Genomic DNA, 15236 nt, shown 5'->3' on the forward strand with positions numbered 1-15236 from the left:
TAGGCATTAAGTCTTGCTTTATCAGGACAGGATCAGGGAGGGATCTCTTCTCTTAGCAGAAGATCTGCTCTTCTGCTTCTGAGCATCCCTTACTCTTATGAGAAAGCCCAGACGAATTACATTCCTGAGTCAAAAATCAAGCTGGGAGCAGTAATCCTCTAGGGCTCAGGCCAATATACAGGGGGGATCGCTGCAACCTGGATCCGAGTGAGGTCTCATGGTGTTCCATAGGTGCTTTTGAAGTTGAACTTCTTATGCCTGCCATGTTCAGCTGGGGAAGGTGAGGTGGACACTAAATTTAACATAGATATGAACTTTTCTGAGGAAGTACAGGCAGCCCTGGCGCTCATTGCTGACTGAGAAGGATCAGCAGCAGCAGATGCGGTTCCTGAAGCCCAGGCATAATCTAAGTCCCATGCCGGGGACCAGAGAATTCCCTGAGGTTGAGGTTCTAACTAACTGCTACTTAAATCTGTAAACTAGTAACAATGCTAACTACATATAAATCTTTGAAATAGCTAGCTCCAGACACTGGAGACTCAGGGCATGTACTGGTAAGAAGGAACCGGAGAAACACTGGTCCACAGAGCCCCTTTTCCCACAGCACAGAACACAAGGAGAGCAAGGGAGCAGGCACAGACCAATGGACACTACTTGCAAGAATTCTCCAGTCTCAGAAGCATGTATACCACACAGTGGAATATATATGGAGATCATCACTTCAAGGAGAACACATTATTCTTAAGTATAAAGAAATATATAACCATAGCAACAACTTTACCTCTAAATATTTCCTTCTAAGTGATTCTGTTAAATGGAAAATATTGGTTAATATTTTCATTAACAAAATCTATTGAAAATGTTTACAAATTTTGTTTCTTCTAATAAGATTGTTTATGTAGTTTAATGGGGAAAGTATATAAAATCAACTTAGCATAATTATATGTTAAATTCCATTTAATGCTGATCAGTGTGACACTACTATGTGCATACATAATTGCTATTGTTCTTTTTCAAAAGTTTGTGTTGTGTGTGTATACTGAGATTATTGAAAAAAAGAATAGTATTTATTTTGGTTAACATTATTGTGGTCCGATGAAGTAAACAGAGCTGGGGTTGAAATCTTGATCCTCTAGCTTTAAAAAAAAAAAAAGACTATCACTTGACCTACGAAAATGCATTTTACTCCATCTGTAAAATGTAGGGACAGTATACTTCTTAAGTTAGCGGTATGAAACCTTACTTAATAATAGGGGCTGTGAAGTGCACAGAATTAACATGAGCAAGCAGAACAACCGAAATTAGAAGAGATGGGTTTCCTCCTGGCTCCTAGCCTGGCACTTTGTACTATAAGCCAAAGGGATGGCATCTGTTGCTGTGTCCTGTCTGGAGCTCAAGCTCTGTGGGCCTGGGGAGCTCAGTCCAGCTGGAATATTGAGAGATATTAGCTGAAAGCCTTACAAAGATCTGTTGAGTACATGCAAACAAACATTTTCAGCAGTTTATAACCTAGCCACATTTGGATAAATTTTCGTGGGGATAGAAATAAGTGCCTCTCACGTCCCAGGATTAGTCACTGCCAAATTTTAAGCTCCTACTTCAAATCACAAAAGCACTAGAGCTCTTCACAGAAATGGTCTGAAAAAGAATTTTAACATCAGCAATGTTACATATTTCCCTTAACCTAATTTTCTGAAACTGCAACTGAATTTTTGCTGAAACTTAAAAAAAATTAAAAATAAAAATTCCACCTGAGGCAGAGACCAAGCATGGAAAAATTCAGCACCAATGGTTAAAATTTTATAACATTATGGGCAAATGAGAATGGGGGCTTGCAATGGAAATTGTTATGCAAACCTAACTATGAAAGTGTCACTACCAACTTCATAAAAAATATTTAAATAATAGTACCCTAAAATAGAAATCTTCACAATACAAAGGACACAGAGTACAACAATAAACAACAAACAGTAAATGAAGCATTCATTTGGAGATTCTGACCCAGAGTTCTGGTTACATTGGTAAAAATGAAGCCGTGGGTTTCAATTTTATCATCTTACAATTATTCCAGATCAGATATTTTCAGTTTATATGTAAAATAACTTTTTTAAAAAAAAAACCTGCCAGTTTTGCTAATTCAGCCAGGAAACCAAATATCAAGATGCATTCTTTCTGGTTCACTCAAAGATGTTCCATTTGGAACAATTCTGATAAAATATGAACCAAAACAAAGTCCCCATAAATTGTGTTGACTGTGCAGGAATAATGAAAATAAGGAGCAGTAATCAGTACAGTCAGCAGTTATGACTAGAGCCCTGCAAATCTGCAGATATCTGTGGGCCATTTTTGCGGACTGAGTACCAGATGTGGATACAGATACAAATTTTGTATCTGCACAGGGCTTCAGTTATGACTCTGAACACAGAAAGCCTCGTCTTATGGTACAAGCCTTTTTCTGAAAGTTTCTCACAGTTGCATTTCCACTAGTAAATTTCCAAAAATGGTAGCACTAGTATAAGGAGGCTGCCAGCAATTTAACTACCATATGATTAACCTGAGCAAGGTTAGGATGTTGGTTAAAATGCTATTGTCCACTCTATAGTAGTGTAATGGTGGGGAAACATGAAGAAAAATGCTGGCATAAACACAGTCACAAATAAGTTTGTTGTATTAAGAAATGTCATTTTTATATGATCACTTTTAGAACATAACTTTAAAATGATAATACATATGATCTTAAAATAATCTGTGATGTGTTTTCCAGGAGAACAGACTGATGAACAAATGGATCTTCCCTCTCATTATATTTTATGATCCAGTCAGTCTAATGAAGAATAATCAATCACTGTTCAATCTTATTCATGTACATTCTTCTACAATTATACAATATAGGCATTCTCTGACTATTTTAGAACTCTACTATAAGAGTTTCACAGGTCTGCCTAAGGTCACTAGAGTATGTCTACATGAAGATAAAATACCTGCAGCTGACTCGGGTCAGCCACAGCCATACTGTGGGGCTTTTATCCCTGTGTAGGCATACCTTAAATACCTTATTGCTAGTGGTCTAAATTAGACAAGGGCCATGCAGCACAGGATTGGAAAGCTGTAACCAACTCCTTGATGCCTCTACACGTAACAAAAATCTGGCATGGAAGTGAATTAAATACTCCATCTTTTTGTTCCTGATTTTTTTTAAAATTAATTTATTTTCTACCCCCTGCCCACATTTAATAATCATATCAATTTTCTTCCAGAATTGAGTGTATAATGCAGGACTTTATCCCAAGGCACCATCAATATTATACTCATGGAAAAGTAGTTTGAAAAACAGTGGCGCCTGTAACCTTCTAGTACCACCTCCACACTGTCTACTTATCACTGTTTTTCTGCTTAAGAGAATTTACCCAGCAGAGCAACCCAAAGGCCAAAAGTTTTGCTGACACTCCTGAAAACCATCAGAAAAATGTTCCTTCCATACTCCCAAAGCTCTCAGTTGTTGTAAATATATATATTTTTCAAGACAATTATTTTGAACTACATAAAAGCAATGTTACGGCTACTAGATTAATCGTAAGATAGATCTGAATTTAACATTAACTAAAATTTAGCATGTGTTTCTGATATAACACAAGCCAGTGACAAACTGCAATTAGTCATCAAAATACTACAAGTGGGACAGTCATTAGTGCCTTAATAGAAGTTTTCAGACTCCACTGCTCTTTTATGAATTAGCCCATAATCAGATTTTACAATAATTTGCAAATAAACGTATTTCTGACCTGAGCATCTCTCTAGAAATCATGGACAGAGGAAAAACTAGTAATATCCTTTCCAATGACATCAGTGAAAACCATAACACTCAGGTCTGAAATATCTAGAGATCCCAGAACATTATGATCAAATCAAACCGAGACAGATTTCTCCTTTAGACATCTCAGGTAAATTATGTTCTATGCAATTTACTGTAAGGATGTTTCAAGTGCATGAGGTCCTCTCTATTCTGTTTCCATAGCATTATTTGTAAGAACAGGAGATTTCGCTCATATCATTGGCCAAAATTTCTTCTCACACCAATATGCAGTGAGCTACAATACTGCTGGTTTGAAAAAGCTGCCTTTTATTAGCAAATAAATGACAGAGCAAGGATTTAAATTTAGGATTGTGTGACTTTAACTTTGTGCTCATACCTCCAGATCATGAAACTGTTTATAGATATGATCACATAGGCAGAACCACAAGACAATTTGTTCTGAAAAATATACACTGCACTCATCTTAAGTCCAAATACAGCTGAATGTCCTAATAATCAAGAGTATTATTATTTAGTATTTGTACTGCAGTAGCCCATAAAGGATACAATCAGGACTGGGGCTTTATTGGGTTGGGTACTGCGCAAACATAAAATTACACTGTCCATGTCTCAAGGTGTTTAAATATAAGACAGCTGAAGAAATCTAAGGAACAAAAAGAACTCCGATTCTAAAACTGAAATGTTTAGATCATGATGATACTATAATGGCACACATTATTTAACCAATTTTAACTCTAATGCATCTTTTTTTCCCCTTTCTTTTTCATTATTGCATCCTTTCATTGTCACCTAACTAAACTGTCTGCTATAACACCTTAAACCTTTAATAGTTTCTAAAGCAACACTTTATAAAAGGAATAAATTCAAAGACTATTTTCTAGAGATGAATCTAGGGTGAGTATGGATCCAGATTTCACTAGAATTGTACGGTATTCAGAGCCAGACTTTTTGGTTCCTGAGTTTCTCAGTGACTTTGGCATTCTAGACTGAAAGCTGGTCACTGAAAACAATCAGAAGGATTGGCAAAAGGAGACATCAATACTGTGTAGTACATCACAGTGTTCTTCTTAGCCTGCATGAAATTCTTTACTTTTTTTTATTTGGAGGGAATTTTGTTTTATTGTGGAAGGGCTGGGAGCAGCGGTGGGTCCTGCCTCTGGGAGTGGGGGCCTGTGGGAGGCCGTGGGAAGGGGGTTGGGTGGCCCCCCGGGGAGTGGGGAGGTGCAAGGGAGAGGGGATCAGGTCCTGCTCTCAGGGTGGAGGGGTGACCCTGGGGGAGGGTAAAGGGTCCTGCCTATGGAAATATGTGGGTGAAGCCCAGAGGAGGCATCAGGTTGGGTCCTGCCCCCTGGTGATGGTTTTGAGGCAGGTCCTGTCCCTCTGAAATCCCTGGGGGATCGGGGTCCTGCTCCCAGGGAATGTGGGGGGAAGCCATGGCGAGGAGGTGGTTGGGTCCTGTACCCAGGAGATAGGAGGGGTCTGCAGAGTGAGCCTGCCTGTACTCAACCCATAGTAATGGCTCCTGCCCTAGCCTCCTTCTCCAGGCATTGCATAAGAACGTAGAACATAGGAGAGGCCATACTGGGTCAGACCAAAGGTCCATCTAGCCCAGTATCCTGTCTACTGACAGTGGCAAACGCCAAATGCCCCAGAGGGAATGAACAGAACAGATAATCATCAAGTAATCCATCCCCCTGTCGCCCATTACTAGCTTTAGCAAATATAGGCTAGGGACACCATCTCCACCTGATGCACAGTGTTGCAGCGCTGCTCAAGTTTGGCCCAGCCATCTCTCCCTCATGACCAGTGGAGCGGGGGTCAGATGGGCCAAATTTAAGTGAGTTGTACAGCGACTTTGTGCACCAGGTCACAAAGCCTGGAATGGGGGACTGGGCTCAGTCCTGTGGAACAGGAGCAGCTGCTGCAGGATAAGTTTTTTCATTTTATAGGTTGTTTTTATTTCATTTTGTGTTATTTTGCATTTGCTCTAGATGTCTCTTATATGGATAAAAAGCAGATCAGTCATCTCATCCCAAAGGAATAAACTAGTTTTATAAAACAGAACAGACTAACAGTCTTGACATTATTTTTGGTCACAGAACCATGAATAGCAGATATTTTGCTTAAGTGGAAAAATTCTGGTTTAGCTATATTTTCGAGGAAAAAAAACCTGCTAAAAGCATAATTTCTACAGTAACAGAACTGGAGTAAAACACATCAAAGTATAATAATAAAGCTGTCAAAATATACCTACATAATTTGGGCTTTAAGTCTCTGCATTTCAAACAATCTGCTTCCAAGTGTTGAAATAATATCAGAGATCAAAAATACAGAATCTGCAAAAAGTATGAAAATTAAAGAGCTACAGGACTACGAAGTATACAGTGCCCTACTATTCAAAGATTTGGGGCTCCATTATGCTTTAATCTATATTCCACATTTATGTGACTCTCCTGGAAGACTATTCTTCTCATTAAAACTCATGAAAACTTGGCATTCTCCCTCCAAAAATGTGCTGTAAAGCTAAGGAAACAAACCTAGCAGGTTGGGATAAATCTCAAGTGGGAAAACATAAAAGACTCAAATAAACAGAAAACAACAAAGAGTCCTGTGGCACCTTATAGACTAACAGATGTACTGGAGCATGAGCTTTCGTGGGTGAATACTCACTTCATCAGACGCAACCTGCAATAAGCAGGTTACAAACTGAACTCCTAAAAGTTACTTTTAAAAAATGTGTCTGTCTTTAATAAAGTTGCCTTCAGCAGCGTGCTCTCACAAAACCAGTACTTAACAACCAGATCAAGATAGGTCTAATTTTAGCAACTGCTGCATGGATCATAATTTCACATAGGTGAACTCTTCTTAAAGCTGCATATCTTTGATAACAAGTATAGATGCCTTCCATGACCACTTAGTTTTCTATAACTAACATATAACCATATTCCACCTTCAAACTCTGTATAGATATCTTGCTCCTTTAAACAGGGATTCTACAATTTGATCAAGTACAAAGTAGTGAGTGGCCTTAGTGAAAAAAAAAATAATCTAATACTTCAGAACATCTTATCCTTTTGAAAGTATCTTAGGGGAACAACAGAGTGAAGATGTTATTCCACACCCATATGAGGCGTGTTTGGTTCTCTTAATAACCACAGTGCAATAAAACAATGATATCATTTATTATTATTTCACCAACAGCAGTTGTGTTTTTGAAGGCAAATCGATTCAGAATGTTTCATGATGTTCCCATCTCCATACAATGCACATGGACACCAGCAGCACTTGTGGAAGAGAGCAAATTTTACAGGAATTGGGAGCGGTAGAGACAGAACAATGAACTCGAGTCTAGCTGTACACAGATCCTTTTCAAGAAAAAGCCTCTTACCTGAATTTTAGGTAACAAACCTGATTTTCATCCCGTTGACTCAACCTGTACAAATATGCACAGTAAGGGTGCAAGTATGTTTGCACACATTTGCTTCAATTATTTTGTAGGGGCAAACAACCTTAATGTGTCATTTAAAATTATGCAGCATTTAACATCTGCTGTCTACAATACATTGAATGTATTTAAAATATTAATTTAGTTATAATTTAGCATGTTTTAATGTCATGTTTTCTTATGTATAATTGCATCTTCCAAACATAAGGAATTAATTTCTATTTTACTTATAGGCTATTCATAAAAATATTAATCTTGTTTGTATACTTTTATGAATGCAAAGTGAATAGTTATGTGAAATGTTGTACTTATTCCATGGTACTGTACATCTCTTTTAAATTAGTAAAAGTCAAGCTGCAGAGGGCATGCATAAGAGGTGGGAATGGCCATGGTGTGAAACAGAATCTTACTGGTAAAATTATGTGTGATTATACTTGCTCAATGGCATACAGACATGTCTTAAATTTGCTGATAGTCCATTTGTTATTTACTTATCAAACATTTTATCAAAATGTTTGTAATTTCTTAATACATCACTGTACGCTGCATTCTAATTTCAAAGTAAAAAGGGTGCAGTCTAGTTATTTCAACATATGAGTGGGAGCCAGGAACTTTGGAGTGCCAAACCTGGCTCTTAGAATGATTTCTTCTGAAGCTTTGGGCAAGGCATACTGGGTCCGACTCTGCAAAGTATCAGCATCTTGCATGATCAAGTTCTTAACTCCTGCTTTGATTTCACCTATCTCGCGGGGGTGTTGTGGGGATTCATTTAGTCAACATCTGCAAAATGTGAAGATGAAAAGGACCGTAAAAAAATAATTAACAAAACTAATTTTCTTTTTAGTCTTTTTTCATATTTTAATCAGACACCACTTTACTTTTGTCAAGAAGCAAGGCTAGCAGCCCTCAGAGAGCAGAAACCATTCTTACTGAACAGATAAGAGGGGCTAGCTAATAGCTGGAACTCTATCCTTGAGAAGGGAAGGGTAATCAAAGTTTTACTGATTTGGAATAACTCCACTGAAGCAAAGTGCCTCAGTTACAATAAGATGTCAGATTACATTCCCATTAAGTAACAGACTGCATATTGTAAATTCATTTCCTCTCACAGTTCTCCAATAAGTAAGTGTACTTTGTTTCAAGTTTTATTAATAGTAAATATAATTTAAAGGCTAGATACAATTATATGAAACATGGCTGACAAGATGCAGGTATAATATTTTTAATATAGACGATTTTTTCCTTTTAAATTTTCTCAATAACAAAATTTTAAAAATAATAATCCATTAAATGAAACCTGCCTGTCAAAAGTATCAAGAAGCATATTCCAAGATAGCAAATAGTATTTCTAAGTTCTCTTAAAATTCCTGTTTTCTTCCATTTGAGTAAAACACAGAAAGTGTTTAGAGAGAAATGAGCCCTAAACCGCTAAGAATTTTCAAGTATCAGAGGGGTAGCCGTGTTAGTCTGGATCTATAAAAGCGGCAAAGAGTTCTGTGGTACCTTATAGACTAACAAACGTATTGGGGCATGAGCTTTCGTGAGTGAATTTTCAGAATCATTTTGATATTTTTACTGTTTTAAAACCTTTATTTCAACTTTCAGTTTACCTTTGCAATTCAAAAGAGAATCTTTTGTATACTTGTGACAAGGGAACATATGACAGGCAATGTATGTTCTACTATTAAGGACAGAGCAAACATGAAGTAATTTAGTAAAAGAAAAAAATTGGGGGATATCGGGAATATTACTCTTTGTTAAATGTCTATGATGCAAGAACATCCGCATTACTAATTATATACAATAGTGCATCAACTGATAACTTTATTCCAGCCCTCCATTTAGAATGTGTATCTACTGGTTGAGTTAAATTTCTAGAAATCAGGACTCCTGGGTCTACATCCAGAGATGCCATTGTCTTGTTGTTATACCTTGGTCGTATCACTTTACCTCTCTGATGCCTCAATTTAAAAAAAAAAACAACAACAACAAAACACAGCATTAGAATATTCTAGCTACTTTACAGGCTGTTGTGACGCTCCATAATTTCATTATGGATGCTTCTGTCTCAGCTCCACTTAATGGATAGGTTTAGACATTGTTCTAAGCTCTATTTTGCATTGCCCTCTAAGTCAGGTATCTCAAACTCAAATGATCACAAGGGCCACATGAGGACTAATACATTGGCCCCAGGGTTGCATTACTGACACCTTGCCCATGCTACCCCACCTCCACTCCCACCCCTCAATGAGGCCCCGCCCCTGCCTGCCTCTTCCTACTCCTTCCCCTATTCGAACCCATTTCCCAAATCCCCACCCCTGCCCTACCTCTTCTCCACCTCCTCTCCTGAGCATGCGGCTCCCTGCTTCTCCCCCTCCCTCCTGGAAAGCGCTAAGCACCACCAAACAGCTGTTTGGCAGCAGGAAGCACCTGGAGGTAGACAGAGGAGCAGGGACATGGGGGTGGGGGTGGGCAGCCGGTGAGGAGAGCTTGACAGCTGCAGGAAATAACAGGAGGAGGGGCAGGAGGAGCTTGGTGGTCCCCAGAAAACAACTCTTATGGGCCATGTGTTTGAGACCCCTGCTCTAGGTTTTGATATAAGTAACTGATTTTCATACAAATTGGAGTGTTTAAAAAGGAGGTAAGAATTATTTTTTGGAGAATTTGAGAACTGAAGGAGTCTTTCTGCTCTTTAATCAAAAATTAATATGCTTTACATTCTTCCTCAGTGCCTCAGACTTCTTTGGCAGAGTAGAAATAGATTCAAACTTCACACTCAAGAATCAGATCCTTACCCACTTATGAAGGGTGAATTTTTAATTGGTAGGGCATTTTTAAAGAAACAATTACCGAGGAGTATTAGTCCTTAGGAACCGAGCCATAGACATGTCAGACAACAGAAGAGTCTGTGACACCCACATGCAACCCACACTGAAGTCAAAGGGCCTCCATGTGGGCACAGCAGTCCATCCTCATGCAATATACTGCAGGAGCTAGGGCTTACATTTGTATTTTACACCTACTGCTTTTACACCTGATCAGCCATTAAATACTAGACCTTAAATAACATTTTTAAGGCCATCTTAATTCCCCCACTTCACTCTGTGATATGATTTTAGCATCCAATACCTTACAAATCAATTTAAGTATATATATATAGAGGTGTGCAAGATCAGAGGTATCTTTTTATTGTAAAGTTAGTATACAAGCTTTCTTAGGAACAGAACTATAACATTGGGTTCCACTAGCCATTTAATTGGGCTTTGGTAGAATGATGCAATATAAGGGTGTTGAGTTTCATTTTTCTTTTCTTGTGGCAATGGGAGAAGGTTATCTGAAATGACTTTGTCAACTTATTATTAAATCAACAATTTTTAAAATTGGTGTGTGTACAAATGCTACATTCAATGCATTTTTAAACAGAACATAAGAGGAAAGCCAGTATTTCCCTATGTGATTGCTTCTAGGTAAATACAAGACATCTAGAAGCAGAGTCACATTTAAAAATGTCAAGAAAAAAAATGTGACTCAGTAACTCCAACAGATATTTCTAACACACCCTAAAAGATATACAGGTAATCACGAGTAAGGCTAAGTTTTGGTCACGGGGTCACAGATTCCATGACTTCCGCAGACCTCCATGACTTCAGACTGCAGCCGCTGGGAGCTTCAAGGTACCCCCACTGCCCATGGTGGCCGGGCAATGCAGGATACTCCTGCTACCCGGAATGGCAGGCCCCCTGCAACTCCCCAGCTGCTGGGGGCATGGGGGGAGGGGAAATAGGGGGAATCTCCTGGAGCTCCCCAGTCACCATGGGCAATGGGGAATCCCCAGCAGCTCCTCAGCCACAGCAGGGGTCACAACTCCCAGCCACTGAGCAGGGGTCACAACTCCCAGCCACAGAAGGGCAGGGTGCAGGACCCTCCTCTCCCCATTTTGTCATCGACATTTTTAGTAAAAGTCAGGGACAGGTCACTGCTTCTGTGAATTTTTGTTTATTGCCTCTGACTTATACTAAAAATGTTCATGACAAAATTGTAGCCTCAGTCACGAACGAGCAGGATAAGTCTCCAACAGTGAACCCAGTACAGCTGTCATCAAGACACCATTAACCACCCTAAGGCAGGGGCTACAAGTGGCCGAGGCGGAGACACAATAAGAGTGTGGAGAGAGCCAATGAAGAAGTGAGGTGACTATGACTATACAGACCCATGTCACGCCGTCCACACGCCTACAGTGCAGAGCCCCCCAGTTTCCATGGCGGGTACCGCCCCCCCCGGTCACAGGCTCTGGGCCATCAGTACGAACTAGCCCCCATGTGCCTCTTCTGTCCATGCTGGAAGCTCAGAGAACATCCCAGGCCAGTGCCGTGCAGACCAGCCAGGGCAATGCCTTTCCCAGCCGCACGCCCCTGTTGACTGGGGGCCCCGCTCCGCAGCACCGTAGGAAGGAGCGTCCAGCTTCCTGCGCAGCCGGGAAGCCCGAGGGCAAGTGTCGGCGGAGCAGGCCGGCTAGGATCCCTGACGGGAGGACGCCCCCCGTGGCCCTGAGAGGAGAGCTGGGGGCAGCCAACAGCTGTGGGAGGGAATCGGGGGGAACTGCTGTCCCCGTCCGATCTGCTCTTGCCTATAACGTGTCCCGGGGGTAGAACCACTACCCCCGCCCCATGGCAGTTGGAGCCAGGACGGACGCTCACCTTAGCCGCCATTTTAGTGACCCCTCCTCCTGTCCAGTCCCCCAGCGGCGAGTTCGTACGGCAAGCGAGGAGGTCAAACGAGTTCCCTGCTTCCGCGGGGCTGGCCTGGCACTCCACCCCCGGAGCGTGACAGGCGGTGGGCGGGGCTAGAAACGCCGCTCATCAGAGCCTGCCTGTCAGATTTGAATATCAAGCGCGCGCGCCAATGCAACGAGCTAAAGGTTTCTTCTCGAGAGACTGTAATCGAGTTTTGATCGTCATTTCTAACAGCTTGCCCGTTCCCCGGGAGTTCGCCATCTAAATTTCAACTGTAAAAGAGCATGTAGCAACACAGTACGCTCATTCACAAGCTGCCGGGGCTCAGAGTGACACCTACAACGTAATGGGGTTTAGCTACCATATTTTCCAGCTGAGGTAAAGAAGCTAAGGGGAAAACGAAGGACAGCTTCTACAAAAACACACGCGTGCGAAAGAAAACGTATGACCTCAACTGTGAAAGGTAACCCAGAGCAGGGTTACAGTTTTGAACAGTCGGCCAAGTACCTTATGACCCTGAGACATGGTGGCAGAAGCTATGAAAGTGACTGGACGGATTAATATCAGTTGTGTCTTCTCCCATTGAAATAGGAAACTTTAATCACTCATGTTTGTGGGGAGCAAGATAGCTGGAAATATAATTCAAGCTTCTGGGAAGGAATAAAGTAGAAAAAGCCCTTTCAAGCTTGTAAGAAGTGATGAGCTACTGACATGTATTATTTCAAAGGAGGGATTTTTTGGAGAAAATCGGAGAAAAAAGGAAACTGGATCTTCCAGTCTGATCTGACTGCTTTGTGCTCAGCCAATGAAGCAAAACAGCCAGTAAACCAGCTTAATCTGTGTAGGAATCCTGAGATGGGGTAAGATTGTTGTAATGACTTGGCTTGTATGCCATCCCCTTCCCAGCGTCTAGCACAGGGGTCTCAAATATACAGCCCTTGGAGTTGTTTGCTATGGCCTGTCAAGCTTCTGCCACCCGTCTAAATTATTTCCTGTGGCTGCCAAGCTCCCCAGCATGCTGTGGCCCCACATCTCTGCCTACTGCCAGGTGCTTCCTGCCGCCAAACAGCTGTTTGGTGGCTTAGCACTTTCCGGGAGGGAGAAGGAGCAGGGAGCTTGGCACTCAAGGGAGAAGGAGGAGAAGCTGTAGGGCAGGGATATGGGGGAGTGGTTGGAATAGGGGCAGGGAGGGGGCGAAGTTGAGGTGGGGACTTTGGGAAAGGGGTTGGAATGGGGGTGGGGAAGAGGCAGAGTTGGAGCCGGGCCTCATGGAAGGGGTGGAGTGGGTTCAGGGGTGTCAGTGATGTGGCCCTGAGGCCAATGTACTAGTTCTCATGTGACCCTCCTGGTCATTTGAGTTTAAGATCCCAGGTCTAGCATGAATTTTGGCATAGCGATGCTCAGTGTTACCACCCCTAACTTTTAGGCACCTTTAAAATCAGTAATGTTCACAAAGCCTCAGTTAGGTTTCCTACAAAATAAATGTGGGGAGCTAAGCACCTATGAATAGGATTCATAAAAGGCAAAATGCTAGGGGGCGCCCTGCCTAAACTAGTCAATAAGAGATGCCAAGTGGAAGAGTGTGTGGTAAGCCCCACCACTCTCAGAGAGTTCAGTCCCTAAATCTAGGCTTGAAGCAGTTGCCTGTCTCTGTTTAGGATTCTCAGCTGTGAACGCAAAGCCAAGTGCCTAAAGCTGTTTCTTGCAGTAAGCTATGGGGGCGGGGGAGGACCTTCCTCATAATGTTTAGTGATTAGGATACTTACCTGAGATGTGGGAGACCCCCCTCTTCAATTCCCTCCTCTGCTTGAGGGAGAGAAGGGAGATGCTGCCTCTCAGGAGAGTACCTTAATGACTGGGGTATGGTATATTCTGAAGGGGGAAAGATGGTGCCCTCCAATCTCTGCTTTTAAAGCTGTTCCACTTTAGACAAATAATTGAAGAGTCGTGGTAGTCAAGGGATGGGATCCTAGGTCTCTCACATGCTGAGTGAGTGCTCTCAGCAAAAGGCTATAGAGTCTTTCTTGTGCATATGCCAAACTTGCAATCCTATATTATACCATTCCAAAGAGTATGCAGTAAACTAATAAAAATATTTTACATAAATGAGAGAATGTTGAAATATTAGCTTTTTATTAACTAATGAGAAAGATGATGAGGCTGGTAATGAACTTGAAGCTGTGTATGAGCATGCATGTGCCCACACAACTGAAAAGTAACAATACATTTTAGATATGGTCCCTTATGTATTCTTAGAAATTATAAAAATGTGCTTTAATTCTTTAGTACCGGGGAAGGCAACCTATGGCACACGTACCGAGGGCAGCACGCGAGTTGATTTTCAGTGGCACTCTCACTGCCCTGGTCCTGGCCACCGCACTAGGGCCTCTGCATTATAATTTAATTTTAAATGAAGCTTCTTAAACATTTTAAAAACTTTATTTACTTTACATACAATAATAGTTTAATTATATTATAGACTTATAGAAAGAGTCCAGGGCTGCCCAGAGGATTCAGAGGCCTGGGGTCTTTGGTGGCAGGTCCCGGAGCGGAAGGACCCACCTGCCGCTGAATTGCCGCTGAAGACCCAGAGTGGAAGAAGCTCTGGGGGCCTGGGACCCGCAAGAGTTTTCCGGGGCCCCTGGAGGGAGTGAAGGACCCCACTTCAGAGGCCCCGAAAAATTCTTGTGGGGGCCCCTGTGCGGCCCAGGGCCTGGGACAAATTGCCCCATTTGCCCCCGCCCCCAGGTGGCAATGAAAGAGACCTTCTAACAACATTAAAATGTATTACTGGCACACAAAAGCTTAAATTAGTGTGAATAAATGAAGACTCAGCACACCGCTTCTGAAAGGTTGCCGACCCCTGCTTTAGTATATAATTGGTATACTTTTTCTCAATAATATATATTGTCTGAAACTGAAATATTGATAATAGGGCTGTCAATTAATTGCAGTTAATTCACGTGATTAACTCAAAAAAATTAATCATGATTAATTGCAGTATTAATTGTACTGTTAAGCAATAGAATACCAAATGAAATTTATTAAATTTTTGTGGATTTTTTTTACATTTTCAAATATATTGATTTCAATTACAACATAGAATACAAAATTTACAGTGCTCATTTTTTAATTATATTTTTATTAGAAATATTTGCACTGTAAAAATGATAAAAGAAATTCAGCCAATTGCTAAGACAAACAATTTTGTTTATGTTTACAAGAAATAATGCTGCCCACTTCT

General features: G+C 41.1%; 1 protein-coding gene across 1 annotated transcript in view; it reads right to left on the reverse strand.

Moving 5' to 3' along the window:
• Positions 1-12065, reverse strand: part of APOOL (apolipoprotein O like) — a 47102-nt gene extending 35037 nt beyond the window's left edge. Inside the window, exon 1 of the mRNA XM_032765476.2 lies at positions 11957-12065. Within this exon, the coding sequence (XP_032621367.1) occupies positions 11957-11968 (12 nt within the window). The 5' untranslated portion in view covers positions 11969-12065. The remainder of the gene's footprint in view (positions 1-11956) is intronic.
• Between the last annotated feature and the right edge of the window lie 3171 nt (positions 12066-15236).

Source organism: Chelonoidis abingdonii, chromosome 8 (genome assembly GCF_003597395.2).
Source record: "Chelonoidis abingdonii isolate Lonesome George chromosome 8, CheloAbing_2.0, whole genome shotgun sequence".
NCBI classification, from domain to species: Eukaryota; Metazoa; Chordata; order Testudines; family Testudinidae; genus Chelonoidis; species Chelonoidis abingdonii.